Raw genomic sequence first — 22799 nt, forward strand, 5'->3', positions numbered from 1 at the left:
AGTATCTTAAAAAATTGTACAAAGAGGGTGGAGACTACCAACTGATATTTGTAAAATACTGGCTATGTTTCAGCCACCATTAACCAGTTTTACTATCATCTCCTTTATAGTTGGTTACTGTAAAATCCCCTTTAATCTGTATAATAGCCTTAGGCAAAGCCCTATATTACAGAAGGAAAATAGACTCAGGTAATATCAGTTGGTGGGCTAACACAGTTGATAAAAAAAACTAGTGTGGGTCATTGAACTGGGCTCTCTCCCATTTCCAAAACCAAGCTGTCCTTTAGACCATCCTGCCTTCACTTTGAGTCTTTCAGAAGGAACCAAATTTATAAGACAGTGGCTTTGTAAAAACCTGAAGGAATCCTGTGAAATCCTATCATGAGGTTCATACTGACAACTTAATGAATCTTCCTCCACCCAGGGTGTCTTGTTGAGCACTGCCTGGGCACGCCTGCCTGGAGATGAGGCCTCCCTGAAGGTCCCCTGAGTCCCTTGCTGGTCCCTGGGGGCACTCACCCCAAAGGAAGGGATGTATCTGTTCTTGTGAGCTGTTCAGTTAACCACTCCATCTGCACCGGAGAGCCTGAGGTAGAAGTGAATGGCTAGTCACTACTCCAACTCCCCAAGCACACAGGTTCTTCATTTATTGAACAATGGTCTCTGAAGTGAGCCAAGCACCCTTCTTAAGTGCTGGAATTACAGAGGTGAAAGAGGCCCTTGCCCCATGCAACATCCATCCTGGTGTGAGAAGTCAGGTAGTAAACAGGCAGACAAATAAGCAAACCATCAGATAACAAGTATACCGAAGAAAATAAACATAAACCTGACTCCGTGGCTGCTTCAGCTCGGCTCATGATATTTACCCCAGTGACAAGAATGACTTGGGAGCTACTGTCCTTAAAAACAAAGTCTTCTTTTGTATGCTCCAGCTGTCAACCAATTTCCACGCCAAGGTCCTATTTCTTTACAGCATGAATTTGTAATCTCAGGAGTTAGAGCTGGGAATGACCCATTATTCATGCCACCATTCTAGACATGAGGAAAGAAAGACCCCAGAGAAGTGAAAGGAGCAGATCACACAAATGAGTTAGGCGTGTCACTAGAAGCTGACAGCACTGTCTCTTAGTCCATGCTTCTTCCAGAAGTTGAGACTCACTCTTTGCTTATCTCCCCAGTGAGCATCTCTTTACTGTAGAATCCTCACCCTTAAGCCTGCCTCTCTGAGCTCTAAATCTTCCCAGGACCACTGGGAACCATCTAGAACACTATTAGGAATCCTGGGGATGCAGAAGGGTTCTGGGGGCCAGGGTGATGGTGGAAGAAAGGGATATTTGATTTCACCATGTCCCAGATATGCCTTTGACCTGAGCCTGGCTGCCCCTGCCTGCCCACAGGGGCTTCCACGATTGGGAGCCATGAGGCTCATAAAGCCAAAAAACACTGACTTCTCTCTGCAGCAGCATTCTCTGATGTAACCAAGTCAGTGTGAAATATTCTATTCTATTTAGTATGATCCCAATCCCCCCAAAATGCCTTATCAAAAGATTACCCACAGAATTTCTTTAAATAACAAGCTCCCTTAGCACACTTAAAATACGATCTATGAAAACTCAATCTACATAAAGATTTTATCTCCTCTTGCCAAAAAAAAAAAAAAGAAAAAATCCAGCTATTGTATCAAGGGCAACAACATAAACTTGGATTCTTAATGATGGATTTTAGACGGTTGCATTATGTAATGCTTCTCAGTTGTTCTACACGTTTATTGAGGCGTGTGACATGCTCCTCCAGGTTCCCGTGAGGACACGACAATATAAAGACACAGCCTCTGCCCTCTGGAAGCATCACACACACAGCTCTGACACAGGCAGCTGTCACAAGTGCTGCTGACAGGGGTGCGGACCAACGCTACAGGGGAGCAGACCAGTGCTACAGGGGATATGGGAGAGAAAAGTGAAATCCCGGTCAAAGATCAGGCGAGGAAAAAGCAATATTTTAATTGGTTTCAAAGGATGATTGTGATTTGTATAATTGGACCATTCATTCCAGGAAAAGGAAACATCACGACATGCTGTGTAGGGAGAAAGACATACAGAGGCACCTTCTCAGAACAGAGACGAACCCAGTGCTGCTTGATGGTGATACAGGACACACCAAGGAAGAGAAGACGGGTGTTGGAAAACAGAGCAGTGCCTTGAAGGCAAGAAGAGATAAAGTTTGGGCCCAATTCACAAACCACAGGAGCTGTGAGCAGGTTTGGAGCAGAGAAAGAACATAACCGGAATTGTGCCTTGGGAAGCTTATTCTAGAAGCCATGTCCAGAACTGAGCTGAATGGATAAAAGTGGGTGTCATGCCGGATGATCTTTTTTGAGCACCTGGATCCAAGTGTGGTTGATGCTTACATTGGACTCCCAGTTAATAAGGAGCCATGCAATTAAAAATTTCACTGAGTGTTATCATTGAGGAAAACATATCATTTTACAATCTGAATCTTTATTTTTGTCTGCTAGGGCTTTATTTTATTTATGGATGATTACTGATGCCACTTGAATATGCCAATGATCTCTGAAATAAAACATATCTAAAAGTAAAAAAAAATTTTAAAAATAAGAAAGTGTGCATCAGAGAGAGGGAGGTCCATTTAAAACATTATCCACATGGTTTTTGGATCATATAAAAAATAAGCAATACATAGAAGAGTGAGGGTAAAGGTAGAATTGATAAGGAGGGGAGGGATCCAACCCCCAGGAAGGAGAAACTAGCTGTGGAAAGGGGTGGGAGTCCCAAGCCTCAGATTCCAGCCTAAGGAAGAGAAGGCAGCGCCAATGAGTGGAAGCGGTGTCTCTTTAAGACAGGACGGCTGTGAGAGGCCCCATACTTGAGTCAGTAATCATGAGTCTACTGCATAAAAGCTACCCCCAGCTGGACGTCTTCTGTTCCACGTATGAAGCCTCAGTTTTTAATAACTCCTCTTCTAGAGATCTACAGAAGTGCCTGGTGTACACGCCGGCCCCAGAACACTTCTTAAATTATTATGTCTGCACAGCAGCGGTGAAAAGCAGCTTGATTAGGGTGAAGAGCAGGAGCCCAGAGAACAGCCATTTCGGAACAAATGATAACTTCAATCAAGGACACCGGGTATGATGTTAGCCTTATAGCTGAGCCCTTATTGGAGGAACACATGACAAACGTCTTTCGTTTGAAGGGTAAGGCTCTGGGTCCCACTACCTGAGACACACACAGCTTGTTTCACGTGTCCACGTCTCTCTGTGGCAAGATTGTGAATTTCAAGAAGTTTATCTCTGGCTTCTTTTCCTGGCTACTCTCTGTGAAAATATATCGCCTGGTTTCCATCCTAGACAGAGCCACACTGACATCCTGAAGTCTGTTCTCAGCCAACTGGCCCACAGAGTCTGCAGAAATTGCCTTAAATCAGTGTTTCTCAATGTGTTTGTTTCACAGAATCTGATTCCGCAAACTAAAGGGTCTTGTGATAAAAATCATTTGGGGAATTGCCAAATTAAATAAAATTAAAGATGTTCCTTTGCTGAAACACCTCTATTTGCAACAACATGGATGGACCTTGAGAGTATTTATGCTAAGTGAAGTTAGAGAAAGATAAATACTGCATGATCTCACTTATATGTGGACTCTGAGAAAAAGAAAAAAAAATCTAGCCATAAGTACAAAGAACAGACTGGTAGCTGGTCAAGGAATACAAATTTCCAGTCATAAAAGGAAGTCATGGGAATGTAAGGTAGCGCACGATGACTATGGTTAATAATACTGTGTTACCTATTTGAAAGTTGCTAAGAGAGTAGATTTTAAAAGTTCTTATCACAAGAAAAAAAATTTTTGGAACCATGCATGGTGATGGATGTACTAGACCCTCTGTGGTGATCACTTCACAATATACACAGATATTGAACCATTATATTGTACATTAGAAACTAGTACAACGATATATGTCAATGACACCTCAGCAAAAAAGACACCTCTGAACTTTCAAATGCTAATATGTGTTCGGAGAATCTCCCCAAGTGAGACACAGTAGACAGCACCCCTTAATCTTATTTATCTGAGAAACCATTTCTCCACAAAGCATCTCAAGGCACAAGTGTCCTGATTCTTATGAACACCTGTGATGAAATGACTCCCAGGAACATTTATATCGAACTAGGAATTAGATATAATAATAAAAGCCAATACCTACTAAGTGCTTACCATATGCCAGGCACCCTTCTAAGTCCTTTACCTATATCAATATATTTAATCCATATAGCAACCCTGTGATACTGACACTATTATTTTTCCCATTTTTCAGATGAGGAAGTGGAGGCAGAGAGAAGTTAAGAGATTTGCCCAAGGTTGTAAGTAGCCAAGTTAGTGAGTAGAGAGCTGGGAATTGAACCCAGGCAGTCTGGCACCCATGTAAATTAATGCCTAATAATAGAATTTCAGACACTGTGATCAGCTGACAGTGGGAGAAGTCCTAAGAGCAAGCCTCCAATCACAGGAAATCCAAATTTGTGTGCTCATATATTAGGTTTCACAGGCCTCCCAGTACACCCTATAGGGCACGACTCTTGAATTACACCATCATTCAATTTCTCCACTTAATTGTGCTATCCCGTGCCTGCACACTCTTCCATTAAAACAAAGTCATGCTGCAGATAGCACAGTTACCAATAAAAATGGTAATACACAGGGAAAATCATCTCTTGATTGACCAAAGTGGCAAGAGAATGAAGACGCATGTTTGAGAAATGAAGACGCATGTTTGAGAAATGGCCTCCTCTGTGTTCTCAAAGTATTGATCTCCAGCTCAGAGACCAAAACCAAGTGGCTGTTTTCCTCCTGTGTGTTGCAAAATATCCGATCCCCACCCCCTGCACTTAGCTCAAGAATTGCCAAAGACATGTCCTACCCTCTCCCACTTCCTCTCCTTGTTCAGAAGGATGATCACCAGCTTTGGGTGCATCTGGTAGCCGTCTTCACTGAAGGACAGATTTCTCCCTTCAAAAGTCACATTGATCAGATACCTGTAAAGAGAGAATGAAGAGAAGGTTACAAGTATGAAGAAGGTGTGCCAGAATAAGACAGTCAGGAAGACAGAGAGAAAGGTGGATGGAGACTGGATGTGTAGATAGCTCTATAAATATCATGTAAAGCTTGTGCCCCTCGGGCTTCCATTTCATTAGCCAATAACTGCCATCCAAGTTTTCACATTATAGGAGCAGTAAGAAAAGATAATGTAAAAATTTAACATAAGGGCAATGGGCTTGAGTTTAGTCGGCAGCTAAGAGTGAGCAAATTATTGAGCCTTTTGAATATCCATTTTTTTCACAATTTGACAAAAATGGGGTAATAAAGAACCTACTCTATTAGGCTTGAAGGGCTTAAATGAGATAGCTGACCAGGGGCAGAGTAAACTCTCATTAAGCGTTAATGACTATTATTCAAAAAAGGAGGTGAGTTCAAGGGTGGGGGGTGGTAGAGACAAGACACAGTGGGAGTGGGCAAGACAGCTTCCTGCTCAGAGAGGTTGAAGTTTAGGGTCTTTCTCCTCCCAGAGATACACCAATGCTTTCAAACTCTTGTGACAATACTTCCAGCCCATACTTAATGAGTCCAGCAGTCAGGGATCTGGTTCTTCCAAATGCATCTGGAAACCAGGGCTACTGAACTTTTATTTGTTTTTGTTTTTGTTTAATCGCCAAGTTGAGTCCAACTCTGCAACCCATGGACTGCAGCAAGCCAGGCTTCCCTGTCCTACACTATCTCCCGAAGTCTGCTCAAACTCTTGTTCATTGAGTTGGTGACGCTATCCAACCATTTCGTTCTCAGCTGCCCTCTTCTCCTTTTGCCTTCAATCTTTCCCAGCATCAGGGTCTTTTCCAATGAGTCGGCTATTCACATTAAGTGGCTGAAGTATTGGAGCTTCAGTTTCAGCATCAGTCCTTCCAATGAATATTCAGGGTTGATTTCCTTTGATCTCCTTGCTATCCAAGGGACTCTCAGGCATCTTCTCTAGCACGACAATTTTAAAGCATCAACTCTTCGGCGCTCAGCCTTCTTTGTGGTCCAACTCTCACATCCATACATGACTACTGGAAAAATCATTGCTTTGTTTACACAGACCTTGGTTGGCAAAGTGATGTCTCTTTGCACTTCTATAGTGAACAGAAAATCGCAGGAGTGGGGTGGAAGTCCAGGGAGGAGGGAAAGACATTTCGCAGAGTGCTTCAGGTTCAGACATGTAAATTAGCAAAAACTCTAATAATGAAAGTCAGACCAATGGAGCTGTCTTTCAACACCTGTACCCCCAGATCACCCCATTCTCCCTTTCTGGCTGCTCTGACCTGATGACGTTCCCTCACTGGGAATTCCCACAGGCATGCTCATTCCCATGGCATCAGTGCAACCGTGCTGATGGTAATTCAGGTCCCTTCACCACCGTGGCTCAAGGAGTCAATAATGATTAGCTCCACGTTCACGTGACATGCTACTCTGGAGCCTTGCACCTGATGCTGCAGTGAGACGTATCTCTGTTCAGAAGCAGAATGGGCATCCTGTGATTGTCGGGAGTCTTCTGACAGGCTTCAAAACTTCGAGCAGCCATGGTTCCCTACTGCATTGAAGGGGAGGAGAAGGACATGCAGAAGGCAGCCTAAAGGCTCCTCTCGTAAAGTCTTCTTATTTAACAAAAACTGTGAGCCTCTTCTTTGATGCTACCAGGTAACATTAGATTAAGCAATTAGATTAAGGGTTGCTTAGGGTTGCTAGAATATAGGTCTTTCAGGAAATTCTAAAGATGACTAGGTAGTGTGAACCAAATCCTCATGAACCACATTCCTGCTTCTCAAGCTGCCTGGGACTTTTCAACCTGTCATTTCCAGGGCAAATGCAGTCAAAAACAGACCACAAAAGAGTAGAGATTCCTAGAGTCCCAAAATTGGAAGAGATCTTCATAATCAATGAGCCCAGTTCCTGCAGTTTATCTTTCCTTTCTATGACATCATAAAACCAGCCCTCTCAGCTCTTCTTGAATACTTCCACTGATGAGGAGCTCATCACTGTATTCCCTGCCCTCGAGGCGGCCACCTCACTGTCGGGCAGTTCTTTTTTTACCTAAAGGTGAAATCTGCTCCCCTTCTACCTCTAGATCCTGGTCTCCTCCTTAGGAGTTATATAGTCCTAGTCTAATGCTACTTTCACACGGGAGCTCTTCAAGCATTTGAAGATATTCATCATGTATCCCTCATAAAGGGCTTCCCAGGTAGCTCAGTGGTAAGGAATTGGCCTGTCAATGCAGGAGACACAGGTTTGATCCCTGGATTGGGAAGATCCTGAGAAGGAAAAGGCAACCCACTCCAGTACTCCTGCCTGGGCAATCCCATGGACAGAGAAGCCTGACGGACTATAGTACATGGGGTCACAGAGTCAGACATGACTTAGTGACTCAACAACAACAATGGACCCCTTATAAAATGAATTTTCATCTTTGAAGAAACTATGAGCTCATTTGGTTCCATAATTTTAACTTGATAGATAAGGGAACTAACTGACGCACAAAGAGGTCAAATTATTTGCCCCAGCTAATTGGGAGCGGAAATAACATTTTACGAGCTATATTATCATATGTGAAACGAATCGCCAGTCCAGGTTCGATGCATGAGACAGGGTGCTCGGGGCTGGTGCACTGGGATGACCCAGAGGGATGGGATGGGGAGGGAGGTGGGAGGGGGGTTCAGGATGGGGAACACATATACACCCGTGGCAGAGTCATGTCAATGTATGGCAAAACCACTACAATACTGTAAAGTAATTAGCCTCCAATTAAAATAAATAAAATTATATCTAAAAAAAAAGAGCTGTTCCCAGTCCCATGTGTTCTCTAGCATCTCGCTGTGATTCTCACACGCCACAGCAGCTTTAAGATCCCCGTTCCTGCACCAAGCTACACTGTGCCATGGTGTTCCCCTCCCTCTGCCCCCTCGGCTGTGATCTCTGGACACTTGCATTTGGTAAACGTGTAACATCCTTGATTCAGCGCAAGGCTCCACACCGTGTCTCTCCACCCACTGCGCTGCTCCTGCTCTCAGCTCACTGTGGCCTGCTCCCGCCCATCACTAGTGAGAAGACGATATTCGGGTCTCCTGTAGCTTACAACAACTTCAACACTCCAACCTAAGTCCCATGCAGTTCATTTCAGGGAGTACGATTTTAAACTAACAGACCAGAATTTAAGCACCAGACATAATCCATTTGGAAAGTAGGTTCTTACTACATCAATATGGCGTTATAGAGTAATTTCTGGAAGTTTTCAGAGGAGGTGTATGAGACTTGCAGAAAAACATTAGTCTTGCCTCTTTTTTGGAAGAACACAAGAGAGGAAGTGGAGAGGGAGAAGGAAGGAAGGGAGAGAGTGGGGGGGGGGGGAAGGGAGGAGAGAGGGAAGGATTAAAGGAAAGGGAAAGAAAGAGAGGAAGGAGGAGGAAGGGACGGCGGAGAGATGGAAATTATCTGGCTTGTGAGCCCTCCTTTTCACCAAACATGGCTCTGAGTAATTCTGACTTTATCTAAAACACCATTAAGACTATTCCAAAGAAAGTGTCCATTTCAGAAGGCAATTATAAAAGAGAAGCCCCCAAATCATATAAGCAACAATCAGCATGAATGGAATAAGCATATGGCCTCTCAAGATGACTTCTTTGAAAGGGGATAGCCCTGAATTGAGTGGATAGGTTGGGAAATTCAAACTCCAAGAAAATAAAACCACATTCATGGCAATTGCTCTGCAGTTAAATTTCTCTTATTGTTCCTGCTCCTGATCCTTTTGATTTTCCTTATATATTTTTCTCTCTCTGGGATGTTCACCTTCTTCCAGCTCTACATGTTCATTTTATTCTGTGTTGACATTTCTCATATATTTTACTTATCAAAAATATTAATAAAATGTTATGACAGTACACAAAATACTCTTCTGCAAAGTATCCTTTAATTATTCATATCCTTCAGCAGTGTAAAGATTTATCATTCACACTGTGTTTTTCTGAGTAATTCCCTGAGACGTGCCAACCTTTAGCTATTAGTGAGGAGCTTGCAAATATACACTTGCCTTGAGCAAGGATGCCCTTAGAATAGTGGAACAGACCAATCCATTCATTGGTAATGAAAAGTGTGAAAAAATAATTGGGAGTGTGGTCACTACTAGACATGTGACCTTAGCCCTGAACCTGAGTTTTTCCCTCTTTAAAATGGAAACACCATTTTTTTTTTTTTTTAACCTCTAGTTTATCAGGTTGTGATGATCACCTGAAATGGGGGGTAGAAAAACTATATAAAATATGACACAAATATAAGGTTATATAGTAGGAAACATTTAGAAAAAAATAATATACTAGCCTGATTAGAATTATCTAAAGGCAAGGAACTTGCCTCATTTTGGACCTCAGTGAGTGAAAGTGGGACGGTTACATTCACCAAGACTGAACTGTCATTGGAACACTTGGGAGAAATGGAGATTGCCTCCCACATATTTAGGATTAACTAGGTCAAATGGTCATATTAATAATTCAACTTTCCATAAGACCTGAAAGTACCCAACCACCTTTGCATCTGGCGGCACTTTGTCAATTTTGAATATTAATTAAAACCTCAAAGTGTCCGCATATAAATCATCAGTAAAGGATTAGACTATATTATTAAGAGATGCCACAGCTATTCTGTTTGTCTCTGAAAATGTCATCCTCAAGAATGCAATGAGAAAGCCTAGCTTCAAGTGGCACTCAAATTCAGAAGTTCTGCCCATAAGATCCTAGTCCCTTGGAAGGCCCAACAAGGTTTGGTATATAAAAAAATATTGCTTGATTTGTCTCTGGGATGTAGTTTGACCCTTAAGCCAAATGATGGCTTATCTCATAAAGTTCTAATATTGCAACACTCTCAGATTGATGGGACTAGAGGAAAACTTAAAAACCATCCATTGGGAACTCTCAGTATGGACAGGAGAAAATGGGTCCCCCAATACTACCTGACTTTCCAAGGTGGCTTGCCTGTTCAGGACTGTTCATTACATCAGTAAATAAAGTGAAATCAGTGTCTCAAGAGCCTCAGATGGGCCTCTTAGCAGTCTCACATCACCATCACGTGCCCTTGACTATGGAGACCCCTCAAACAGACTGCAGAAAATAAAACCAATTGCATTTCCGGCCTGACTCCGGCTTGTGGAGAAAGTCTTGGATCCCTGTTGGGCTCAGGTCCAACACATTTGCTGCCTGTGGCCAAAGTCATCCTCCACTGGGTTGAATGGGGTCAAGTTGAGGTAAAAAGCCTGCGTGCCTCTTTGACTTTGACCATGCCACTCAGCGCTCATCAGCTGCAATGATTTAGCAGTACACCATGTGTGGGAGGCGTCCGAGGGCTCTGCCAGAATCTCCCCAGCAAACCAAGTGACCTGGTACCACAGCTCTCACTGTGCCCTCCAGATTCTCACGAGGGACTAGTTTTTTTTTTTAAATGAATGTCTTTTAATGTGGTAGTAAGAGAGACAAGGCTCTTCTCTCAGGCAATCCTCTCATTTTCAGATGAAGCAGATGAAGTCTGGAGGGGTTTGCGTTTTCACCAAGATCAGATGACAGGGTTGGAAAGAGGATCCAGGTATCCGCACCCCACAACCAGTGACCTTTCTGCTCAACATCATGCCTCAAAAATGTGGAATTATTCTCATTTTTTTGAGGAATCTCCATACTATCTTCCATAGTGGTTGTATCAATTTACATTGCCACAAACAATGCAAGGACGGTTCCATTTTCTCTATACCTTCTCCAGCATTTATTGTTTGTGGATTTTTTGATAGCCATTATGACTGGTGATAGGTGATATCTCATTGTAGCTTTGATCTGCATTTTTCTAATAATGAGCGACACAGCACCTTTTCATGTTTATTAGCCATCTGTATGTCTTCTTTGAAGAAATGTCTGTTTTTCATTTGGTTGCTGTTCTGGTATTGAGTTGTATGAGTTGGATGTGTATTTTGAAAATTAATCCTTTGTCAGTTGTTTAATTTGCTATTATTTTCTCCTATTCTGAGGGCTGTCTTTTCACCTTGTTTATAGTTTCCTTTGCTGTGCAAAAGCTTTTAAGTTTAATTAGGTTGCACTTGTTTATTTTTGTTTTTATTTCCATTATTCTAGGAGGCGGGTCATAGAGGATCTTATTATGATTTATGTCATACTGTGTTCTGTCTATGTTTTCCTCTAACAGTTTATAGTTCCTGGTCTTACATTCATGTTTTTAATTCATTTTGAGTTTATCTTTGTGTGTGGTGTTAGAAAGTGTTCTAATTTCATATTTTTACACTTAGCTATCCAGTTCTCGCAGCACCACTTATTGAAGAGACTATCTTTTCCCCAATGCATACGTTTGCCTCCTTTGTCAAAGTTAAGGTGCCCAAAGGTGCATGATATATTCTGAGGAAACCAAAACTGAAAAAGACACATGTACCCCAATGTTCATTACAGCACTATTTACAATAGCCAGGACATGGAAGCAACTTGGATGTCCATCAACAGGTGAATAGATAAACAGTGGTACCTATATACAATGGAGTATTACTCAGCCATAAAAAGGAACACATTTGAGTCAGTTCTAATGAGGTGGGCTCATTAGAGTTCTAATGAGCCTATTATACAGTTTATACAGAAGTAAGTCAAAGAGAAAAACAAATATCATATATTAATGCACATACATGGAATCTAGATGGAGAGGGAATGGTAACCCATTCCAGTATTCTTGCATGGATAATTCCATGTACAGAGGAGCCTGGCCAGCTACAGTTCATGGGGTCACATAGAGTCAGACACGACTGGGCAACTAACACACATAGACATGGAATCTAGAAAGAGGGAGATGATGAACCTATTTGCAGGGCAGCAATGGAGATGCAGACATAGAGAACATACTTGGGGACATGAGTAGAAGGGAGGAAGGAGAGGGTGGGGACAAATGGAGAGAGTAACATGGAAACATATATACGACCATATGTAAAATTGACAGCCAGTAAGAATTTGCTCTATGACTCAGGGAACTCAAACTGGGGCTCTGCAACAACCTAGAGGAGTGGGAAGGGGTGTGAGGTGGGAGGGAGACTCAGTAGGGAGGGGACAGATGTATACCTACAGCTGATTCATGTTGATGTATGGCAGAAGCCAACACAATATTATAAAGCAATTATCCTTCCATTAAAAATAAAAAATATTATTAAAAATGTGGAGTTTTCCATAGCTCTCAATTTCCATTCTCCAGCTATTCAGAGCAAGGTAATAAAGGAGGAACCACAATTCCAGGGAAGAGACTCAAATTCTTGACCCCTTTTGCTTATGATTTTCTAGCTCTGAAAACCTGTAACTTTGTCACTATGTCTTTGGTTTGTCACTTACCTTTTAAAGCATTTAGCTCCTTCATCTATAAAATAGGCCATCATCTATAAAATTCAGACTACCTCACTTGCCTGATGTGGGAAGAACACAACTGCTTGAAGTTCTCTATCTTGATGCTTCACCTGATTAATATTGTGGCTATTACACTTCTAAACTCAATCATCTATATGCCAAAACCAACTTTTAATCTGAGAGTCCAGGGTTTAAGTTCCCGCCCAGGCACCAAAAGTAAATAAAGAAATAAAATAAATTAAAAAAAAATAAATAGCAAAACCACAGATCTTTCAAAAAGCTTTTCAATGGTCTCTTTAACAATTATTGTATCATTTGCATTTCCTCCTGAAAACAATAGGAACAATTTTTTACAAGATTAGAAATAGTAGATGTCATGCAAAGGATGGGCACAATAAAGGACAGAAATGGTATGGACCTAACAGAAGCAGAAGATATTAAGAAGAGGTGGCAAGAATACACAGAAGAACTATACAAAAAAGATCTTCATGATCCAGATAACCACAATGGTGTGATCACTCACCTAGAGCCAGATATCCTAGAATGCGAGGCCAAGTGGGCCTTATGAAGCATCACTATGAACAAAGCTAGTGGAGGTGATGGAATTCCAGCTGAGCTATTTCAAATCCTAAAAGATGATGCTGTGAAAGTGCTGCACTCAGTATGACAGCAAATTTGGAAAACTCAGCAGTGGCCACAGGACTGGAAAAGGTCAGTTTTCATTCCAATCCCAAAGAAAGGCAATGCCAAAGAATGTTTAAATTACTGCACAATTGCACTCGTCTCACATGCTAGCAAGGTAATGCTCAAAATTCTCCAAGCCAGGCTTCAACAATACATGAACTGTGAACTTCCAGATGTTCAAGCTGAATTTACAAAAGGAGGAACCAGAGATCAAATTGCCAACATATACTGGATCATTGAAAAAGCAAGCGAGTTGCAGAAAAACATCTACTTCTGCATTATTGACTATGTCAAAGCCATTGACTGTGTGGATCACAACTCAAGACATGGGAATACCAGACCACCTTTCCTGCCTCCTGAGAAACCTGTATGCAGGTCAAGAAGCAACAGTTAGAACTGGACATGGAACAACAGACTGGTTCCAAATTGGGAAAGTAGTACACCAAAGCTGATTATTGTTACCTTGCTTATTTAACTTATATGCAGAGTACATCATGTGAAATGCTGGGTTGGATGAAGCACAAGCTGGAATCAAGACTGCCGAGAGAAATATCAATAACCTCAGATATGCAGATGATACTACCCTTACGGCAGAAAGCAAAAAAAAAAACTAAAGAGCCTCTTGATGAAAGTGAAAGAGGAGAGTAAAAAAGCTGGCTTAAAACTAAACATTCAGAAAACTAAGATCATAGCATCCTGTCCCATCACTTCATGGAAAATAGATGGGGAAACAGTGGAAACAGTGGCTGACTTTATTTTTCTTGACTCCAAAATCAATGCAGGTGGTGACTGCAGCCATGAAATTAAAAGATGCTTGCTCCTTGGAAGAAAAGCTATGAGCAACCTAGGTAGCATAAGAAAAAGCAGAGACACTACTCTGCTGACAATGGTCTGTCTAGTCAAAGCTTTGGTTTTTCCAGCAGTCATGTAGGGATGTAAGAGTTGGACTATAAAGAAAGCTGAGCACCGAAGAATTGATGCTTTTGAACTGTGGTGTTGGAGAAGACTCTTAAGAGTCCTTTGGACTGCAAGGAGATTAAACCAGCTAATCCTAAAGGAAATCAACCCTGAATATTCATCGGAAGGACTGATGCTGAAGCTGAAGCTCCAATAGTTTGACCACTTAATATGAAGAGCTGACTCACTGGAAAAGACCCTGATGATGGGAAAGATTGAAGGCAGGAGGAGAAGGAGACAACAGAGGATGAGATGGTTGGATGGCATCACCAACTCGATGGACATGAGTTTGAGCAAGCTCCAGGCATTGATGATGGACAGGGAAGCCTGGCGTGCTGCAGTTCATGCGGTTGCAAAGAATCAGACACGACTGACACGACTGAGCAACTGAACTGAACTGAACTGAAAACGTTTAAAAGCTACTTAGTTAGAGACCAGGATTAGGAGACAAAAGTAAATATTTAAAAATCAGATGTTCCTTGTGATGGTTTGGGAATCTAAATAGAAAGTTCTGACTTTTCCTCAACGTAGAAATTCATAATAAAATAAAATGAATCTAAAATGGCCAACCCAGTATAAGGTGGTCATTGTGGCAGACCATGGCCTGGGAACACTTCTCTCTAGGATTTACCAATAGCTTCTTCTGAGATCAGACTCAGAAGAAATAGCTCATTAGTAAGATATCCTGCACTCACATGAACAACATAGACAACGCCCCTAAATGCTGGTAGAAAGAAAAATAAGGGGAAATAGGAAAAATAAGCTAATTGGAGAGGAAATGAATGTAGCATGCACTAAATACATACTCTATCACCATCACCAACAGCAGCAGCAGCAGCAGGCAGTGTGCGTGGCATATAAAGGCAAGGATGCTGCCATCAGACGACTTCTGTTCAAATCCTAGATCCATCAGTTCCTAGGTTATGTGACAATGTCCTCGAGGCACTTGAATTATTTTATTCTGGTCACCAATGGTGTTCTCTTTGAGGAAAAGGGATTTGAAGAAGTTTTAAAGGCTTCCTTTGAACCACAATGTCAAATATAAAAATACTAAACCATGCTATTGAACAAAATAATTAGAAATACCAGTTTCCTAGTCTGTCAAGTGCAGGCCTTTTTTCACTTTTGCAAAATGATACTTAGAACCTCAGGAAAAACTAATTTAAAGAGTAGACTGTAATATTAATTTATAATTACTTGAGGCAAATTAAAAATAGTTTGTCTGCCAGTGGATTAAACACTTTCTCTGAAGTGGTGTTTATGCCATTCATTTTATGAACCATTCTTTACAAATCATAAAAGCTTCACGTTTGGGCTAGTCCATAACTTAGTTATTGAAATTCTAAATCTGTAGTGTTAAACTAATGAGATATTAAAGTATCTTGAAGACTAACTGATATACCTTTAATATACTCCCTCTCTCCTGCTGGTGGTGAAAAGGATTGTGTTTTGGCCTCTTAGCAATCTGACTGAGGGTAAGTGGTGATGTGTCAACTTCTCAACTATTACAGGGAAAGAGTCTTCTCAGATCCCTCAGCCCGACAATGAGATTTTCTGAGCTCTATTACCCAAATTCTGTTTCACGACTGAATACCATGAATTAGTTTTATCAAAACAAAAGAAGGGCTTCCCAGGTGGAAGTCCCTGGATCAGGAAAGTCCCCTGGAGAAGGAAATGGCAACCCACTTCAGTATTCTTGCCTGGAGACTGCCATGGACAGAGGAGCCTGGTGGGCTGCAGTTCATGGGGTCACAAAGAGTCGGACACAACTGAGCAACTGAGCACACACAAAATGAAAAGAAAAAGAGGGCCACTGTTGACAGTTGATGACAATCTCTGCTCAGATATATAAGAAGGTAGAGAGCATTTCCTCTTCCTCTAGATGTTAACTCAGTGAGCTCCAAGAGGTTCTGCCATCACTGTAATGGCTTACTGTCTACCTTTCCACCCTCACGTCTGTCTCCTTTCACCAAGCGGGGTCAATGTGGCGGGTCATGGCCAGGGGACAGCTCTCCTCTGGACTGTTTCATCTGGGGTCAAATCCCAGGAGCTTGATCTCATTATGAAATACCAACACTCAAATGAATGAAAAGCCCTGGACAACGTCTCAAAATGCTTAGTGATGAGGAGTTAGTAGAAAGAACATAGAAGGGAGAAATGGTACACCTAAAACTAACATAATGCTGCAAATCAACCACACTTTAATAAAAAAGAAAATGAAAAATAGCGATGATAAAAAAAAGGGGGGGGGACAGAATATGTGAAGTGAAGATGAGAGAAATGCAGTATGTATTGCACACACACAAACACCCCCAATACCACCAATGTGCAGTGCAGCGTGGTGTGGACAAGCAAGGAATCTGCAGCCAGTTGACCTCTGCTCACGTCCTTGCTCGGCCAGTTTTGAAGCTGCGTGATCTCATGAGCTATTTAATCTCTCTCTGCCTCAGTTTGCTCACTATAAAAATATGAATAATACTAGTACTTACCTCACAGGACTGTTGTGAGAATATATGCACCTGTACATAATGAGCCTTTAGTTTTAGTTGCTTCTGGTGTCATTATTAGGATTACCTTTAAAACAGTATTGCCTGGACACCAGAGAATGTTAGACTTTGCAGGGCCTTCTGTATCACAGTCTGATCTTCCATATCTAAAGCTTAACAGAAGATATTGCCTGGGTAGATGTTGCCACTTTTTAGCAGGATAAGTTCAGAGTCTGGTCTCCCAGTCTCTGGATCTCTGCTTTTCCATTAACAGCACATTCATCCCATCCCCACAATATCCCAGCCGTTTAGGCTTGGGGATGTCTGTTGTCTCTCCTGTGATTGGTTATCCCTGTGAGGTATTTTGCAGTGGGGAATCATTCAATTGTACGACTTCAATGTAAAGTTTGCTTTCTGAGGATGGCAAAAGATGAGCTCATATCCCCATAATTTTAGTCTAGAATAAATGACTCCTTGAAATGACCCCCCATTATGACTTTCCAGAGACCTGATTGGAACACTATGTAATTCTCTTTAAAATTCCCTTTGGCGGGGCACACTTCTGCTTGTGGGTTGCTTAGGAACTGGCGATGCCAATTAATCAAGAGTGCTGGACACCAAAGCTTAGGGAACTGTGCACAGAACTTGAGACAGGAAAGGAATTCCTCCTGTTACTCATGTCCACAGCCCTTTATCACCTCTGCGATGGGTGAGGAGAGTGAAGGTGTGAGGGGAAACCCAGAGTCCTCAGAGGCACTGAGAAAGGTGACCATCCCCGTGGGAAGAAATCGAGTAACTCTCCTGGATTCATTTTAAGCTCATGTTTTCACGTTGCATGTCACGCTTTCTTTTTCCAAAGCCCTGAATAAAATCCCTCTTCTCTTCCCTAGACGATGTGCTCAATATATGGGAATACAGCCCAGTGTGGGCCATCAGAACCAAGCAGTGAACCTTCCCAGAGAAAATGCCAAGGCAGATCAAAGGGGAGCTGATCACTGAGTCCTCGGCATTTCTTCTCTATGCCTACTAATATTTTTCAGGTATTGCAACTTTATGCCTACTAATATTTTGCTGACATCCATTCTAGCTCACGAGCAGGCAGACCTACTCAGGGGTTATGCCAAAATCAGCGAAACAATGACTGGCAAAGATTTCTCTAGGACATCCAGCTCTGATCAGAAGCCTTTTCCTTCCTGTGAACCATTCAGACTTAATTGAAAGCAACTCTGGTCACATACACCCAAAAAGAAGCCTCTGGCCACAAATCCAAAGTGACCTGGGCATGAAAGTGAGGGGATAAGGAGGCTTTTCTCTTCCCTTTGACCTTTCTCCATTTTCTCAGTATGTTTTCCATGGGAGCCCCTTTCTACCCTCTCCTCTACCTGAGATTGCCAACAAGAACAACAGACTGGCAGTCCCTCCATACATAAAGCACCTAGCCGCTCTGCAGCTCCGATGCGTTTAATTTCCCAGCTCCCTGCAACAGCTCTACTGAAGGGAAGAAGAAGAGGTAAACAAAGGAATCAGTGAGATGACACTAGTTACAGGGACTGGGAATGAAGGTTATGAGCAACTGTCTTGTCATCCAGGGAAAAAGGGGGTTATGACTTAAGTCTTTCAGTAGCAGTCAGTACAGATCTTTAAGTAGAGATTTCTAGAAGCAATTACACTGAATGTAAGGAAGAGAGTGGTCAAAAGAAGCAAGACATTCCAGGGGCAGGAGATGGTTTCCAACAGACAGAGGACTCAGGATACCTGGGTGAAGATGATGTCTTTCAGAGAGATGGATGTCTCAGAATTTCATCATGCTACAGATGCGAGGCAGAGGGTGGTACAGGCTGTGGCCTTGTTTCAGAGCACATCTACATCTTCAGAAGATGCAGTCATGAACCGCCTGTCCCAAGGATAATGCCCTTTCACATAGGAAGTGAAATGATTTACTGAGTCTATGGTCCAAGGAAAGACCAGGGGAATGGAAGACATACACGTCCCAGATGCAGCATGGAACAAAACATGGGCGTGAAGAAAGTGAACTGTTGGGAGTTAGTGACAAAGAGTTTGTTGATGTGGCTCCTGTAGCATGGTCTGCAAAAGAGCTTTCTTTTACTTCCAGGCAGCAGTAGGACCCACCTCTTAAAGTCTGGTTGAGTTTGAAGGTACTGGAAATGTACGCCTGTCAGTATTAAAAGGGATACGAGGGACCTGAAAACAGTAAGATGAAATGTATATCTTGTCAAGGAGAAAACATCAAGATAGAAACTACAATGCAAAAGTGCTGATCCAAGGTTATCAGTCAAACACAGCCTGTGTTTCTAGAGCTTCCATAAGTGCTGCTCTGAAGCACAGTCTTTCAAAGCACAGTTTCTAGATCAGGTTAGAGCAGAGAGGTCAGGGGAAAGATCAAGTTTGTTTATTTATTTAACTATTTTTAGATAGTTACTTAGTTAGAGACATTCATTGATCTGTTCCAATAACTCTAACGTGGCTTGACCCTTGAGTCAGAATTTGAAGCAAGGTCAGGGCAAGAGTTTATTTAAATCCAACCCCATTTCCCTCTTTCCTGGTCCTCAAGAGGACAGCGCACATGAACCCCAACTGCATCTTCACAGGGAAGCTGAAAGAAACATGTAATCATCTCACCCCGCTGTACATGTGGGGGCTAGAACGCGGCTGTTCCTTCTTTGTCAGGGGATCCTAGCTCTTTCTCTCCCTCTGTAGGTTGATGTTTCCATGGAAACCTGCTCTTTAATGCTTCTGAAATTACTGTGCAGTTATAATATTAACTCCTTCTTGGCCAGGGGAGGTCACAAAGAGATCTGTTTTCCAACTTCTGCGAAGTAATTCCATTTTCTACCTCTTTTCACTACAAACTTAAAAAAAAAAAAAGTAATTGACACCTGATGCCCCGACTTCCTTACCAGCCCTCTCTCCTTAACCTTTGCAGTTTAGGCTTTTGCCTCTATCGCTCTATAGAAACTATTCTTATGAGATCATCAATAACCAAAACAAAATCAGTAGCTCTTGCTTCATCATCATTCAGCCTGACATTATACAACTAACAGATGACACTCCCACATTTTCAGCACTCTCCTTTCCTTTGTTTATTTGTGGATTAAAGTAGGATAATTTCTTGGTTCTCCCTATACCTTTAGAACCAGTTCCCTCTCCTTTTCTTGTCCATTTTTGCTGGGAAATTCCTAACGTGGGGGCACTCAAGACTCAGGTTTTCACCACTGCTCTCTCTCAAAGACACATTCATAGCCAAGTATCAACCATCTTCACCTCAATACCAAGGCCTCCAAAATCTCCATCGGAGCTCCCATCTCTTTTCTGACCTTCATTCAGTTCTATATTCCTGGTGGGATCATTCTATCTGACTGCTCAGTTATCAGGTCAGACTTAACACGGTCAAGTCTGGTTCCCCTGCCTTCTGGCAATGAGACCACCGCTCTTAGGGTTTAACAGTCTGCCACAGCTCTGGCCCCTCCCCTCTCTGTTGGGCTTTCATCTTTACAACACAGGGCAGAGATCAGGCTGGCTGCTCTTATGAGCTGCTTTCTCAGAACCAGTCAAATCAGCTAAATCACCAGCTGGAGTTTACCATTATGTACAAAATAAGCTGATGGATATTTTTTTTTTCCCCTCTTTTCAGATTTTTGTCTCCCCAAGGTAAATGAATCTCATGGCTTTCTAGCTTATAAGTGAAATTGCTTAGAAGTCATATTTCTGCTCTGGTCACTCAATTAAAAAATAAAAATAAAACCTTTAGCAAATGCTACCATTTTTTGAGCACATGCCAAACTCTGTTCTGGATGTTTTGCATTATATGATATTGCCACAGCAATGCTATAAAATGATAGATCATGTTATAATGAAAACCCAAGTTTGGTGCCACCGGGAGTTGACCCCATTCAATTCTGAGTGGCTCTAAAACCCATGTTCCTCCCACTGTTCCTCCCACTAAGGATACTGTTGTCAGAAGTGATGGTCAGGAAAAAGGGAAATAAGTCCCCAACTCCTAACATGGTAGAACAAAAATCTAAACCCAGTTCTGAATGGCTCAAAGCCTGCGCTCTTAGTCACTATTTAGACCACCAAGCAGCAGTCCATCAGTTGCTTTTAACTGTCCCTGAAGCCAGCACCATAACGGAAGTCTTCAGGAAAGAGGTGGGAACCACATGGGCTCTCACAGCCCTGAGGAGGGCTGGAGGCACATTGCTGGTCAGGCGATACATTCACAGAATAACAAGAGAACTCCAGGTCTCTGGGGTCTGTCAGTCTGTCATATTTCACAAGCACTAAATCCCAAAAAGGTGCAGAAATGGAATTAATTTTCCTTATAAGAAAGCAGGAGACAAACCACAAAGCAGTAAGCCTGACTAAACTTATAGAGAAATTAATTCTCAGATCACGCTCTGGGAGGAAGTCAGTTATGAAAGTCTAAGACTATATTCTTGGAGCTCTTGTTAGAGGCAGACAACAAGAGTTAGAATATTTATTTGGCTCGGATAAGACGGGGAAAAAAAACTTTATCCTGCTTTGGCACAGAATATTCAAGCTCTCTCTGGACTTAAAAAATACAATATTTAAAGTATTGCTTTGGAGCTGCAATCAACTCTCAGCAATCCTCCGTGAGGGAGGCAGAACTGTACTTATGATCTGGACAATCAAATACATTGATTATCCTTGGGGCTCATCCACTGCATCTCGTCCCGGGTTTAAGCTGAATGACACGCCCCTCCTTTGGAAATGTGTCCAGTCTAGGCTTCATCATTATCTTGGTTCTTTTCCTTTACCTGCCATTGCTCCTTCTTTCCCTTCTTGGTTGGCTGCTTTTATTTCTCTTTTCCCTTATTTGAGGTTTTGTAGAAAATTTGTAGGAACCCTGAAATTACAGGGTCTCTGTTCATTTCAGCCATCCTCAGGGCACCAACTCTTCCTCTCAGTTCCGATTCTATGCCTGCATTTCCACCTCTTTCTCCTCCCCCACATTCACCCCTCCTCAATGGTCATTTCTGCTTGCATTTCCCCCGTTACAAACTCTTAGGGCTGGAAATGCATTTGCTTTATCTTCTTCCTCACACTAACTGACTTTCTAATTCCTCTCTCTGCCTTAGTTAATATTTACCAAGCATTTGGGATGCTGCCCAGAACACAGTGCATATTGTTGTTCAGTTGTTAAGTTGTGTCTGACTCTTTGCAACCCCGTGAATTGCAGCATATCAGGCTTCCTTGTTCTTCACTATCTCCCAGAGTTTGCTCAGACTCATGTCTATTGAGTCAGTGATGCCATCCAACCATCTCATCCTCAGTCGCCTTCTTCTCCTCTTGCCTTCCATCTTTCCTAGCACCAGAGTCTTTTCCAATGAGTTGGCTCTTCGCATCAGGTGGCCAAAGTATTGGAGCTTCAGCTTCAGCATCAGTCCTTCCAATGAGTATTCAGGGTTGATTTCCTTTAGGATTGACTGGTTTGATCTCCTTGCTGTCCAAGGGACTCTCAAGAGTCTTCTCCAGCACCACAGTTCAAAAGCACCAATTCTTCATCGCTCAGCCTTCTTTATGATCCAGCTCACAGTGAATATTAACTGGCCTCATTCCTGTGGTCTTAAAACCTCCCAGGGGTCTCTGCCATCTTCCCTTTCCTAGTTTCCCATGCTCAGTGACCCACCCGCTCCCCTACAACAGTCCTGTTTTTACAACATACTTCTTGCATCTGGCCCTTCCCTTCAAGTTCCATGACCTTCATCCTAGACTAGACCTCATCACTTGGTAGACGAACACCTAAAGCAGCCCTCTACTGGGCCATCAGCCTGATATCAATCACCCTCACCTTCCAAATACCACCTGACAAGACCTCTTAGGGCTGCTTGCTCAAAGAACTCCGATGACTCCCTGTTACGTAGAGGAAAAGTCTGTCCATGGTCTAAGTCCTCTCCGCCCTGGCCCTGTCTCTTTGTGTGTTGTATGAACTCCTGCTGAAGCCAAGAGGCTTCTTCACTGTCCCCTGACCATTACCTGAATTTTCCCTGCCTCTATTCTATTTTCTTTCCATTAAATTCAATACAAATCTTGCTCATGCTGTGGTCTCAAATCCAGTTTCCCCCTCTCCACTCCTGATCATCCCAGCTCCCTCTCTCCTCTTCTCTCCTCCTCCCCTTTCCAGCCTCCAGTCCACATGTCAGCATTTGCTTAATTGTTGACCTGACCTATCT

General features: G+C 42.4%; 1 protein-coding gene across 3 annotated transcripts in view; it reads right to left on the reverse strand.

The window, feature by feature from the left end:
* Window positions 1-22799, reverse strand: part of GRIN2B (glutamate ionotropic receptor NMDA type subunit 2B) — a 483052-nt gene that overhangs the window by 126048 nt on the left and 334205 nt on the right. For all 3 annotated transcript variants that reach the window (XM_070453649.1, XM_070453650.1, XM_070453651.1), the window contains one exon: window positions 4933-5047. In XM_070453649.1, coding sequence (XP_070309750.1) covers window positions 4933-5047 — 115 coding nt within the window. The remainder of the gene's footprint in view (window positions 1-4932; window positions 5048-22799) is intronic.

The sequence above is a fragment of the Odocoileus virginianus genome, chromosome 23 (assembly GCF_023699985.2).
Source record: "Odocoileus virginianus isolate 20LAN1187 ecotype Illinois chromosome 23, Ovbor_1.2, whole genome shotgun sequence".
NCBI classification, from domain to species: Eukaryota; Metazoa; Chordata; class Mammalia; order Artiodactyla; family Cervidae; genus Odocoileus; species Odocoileus virginianus.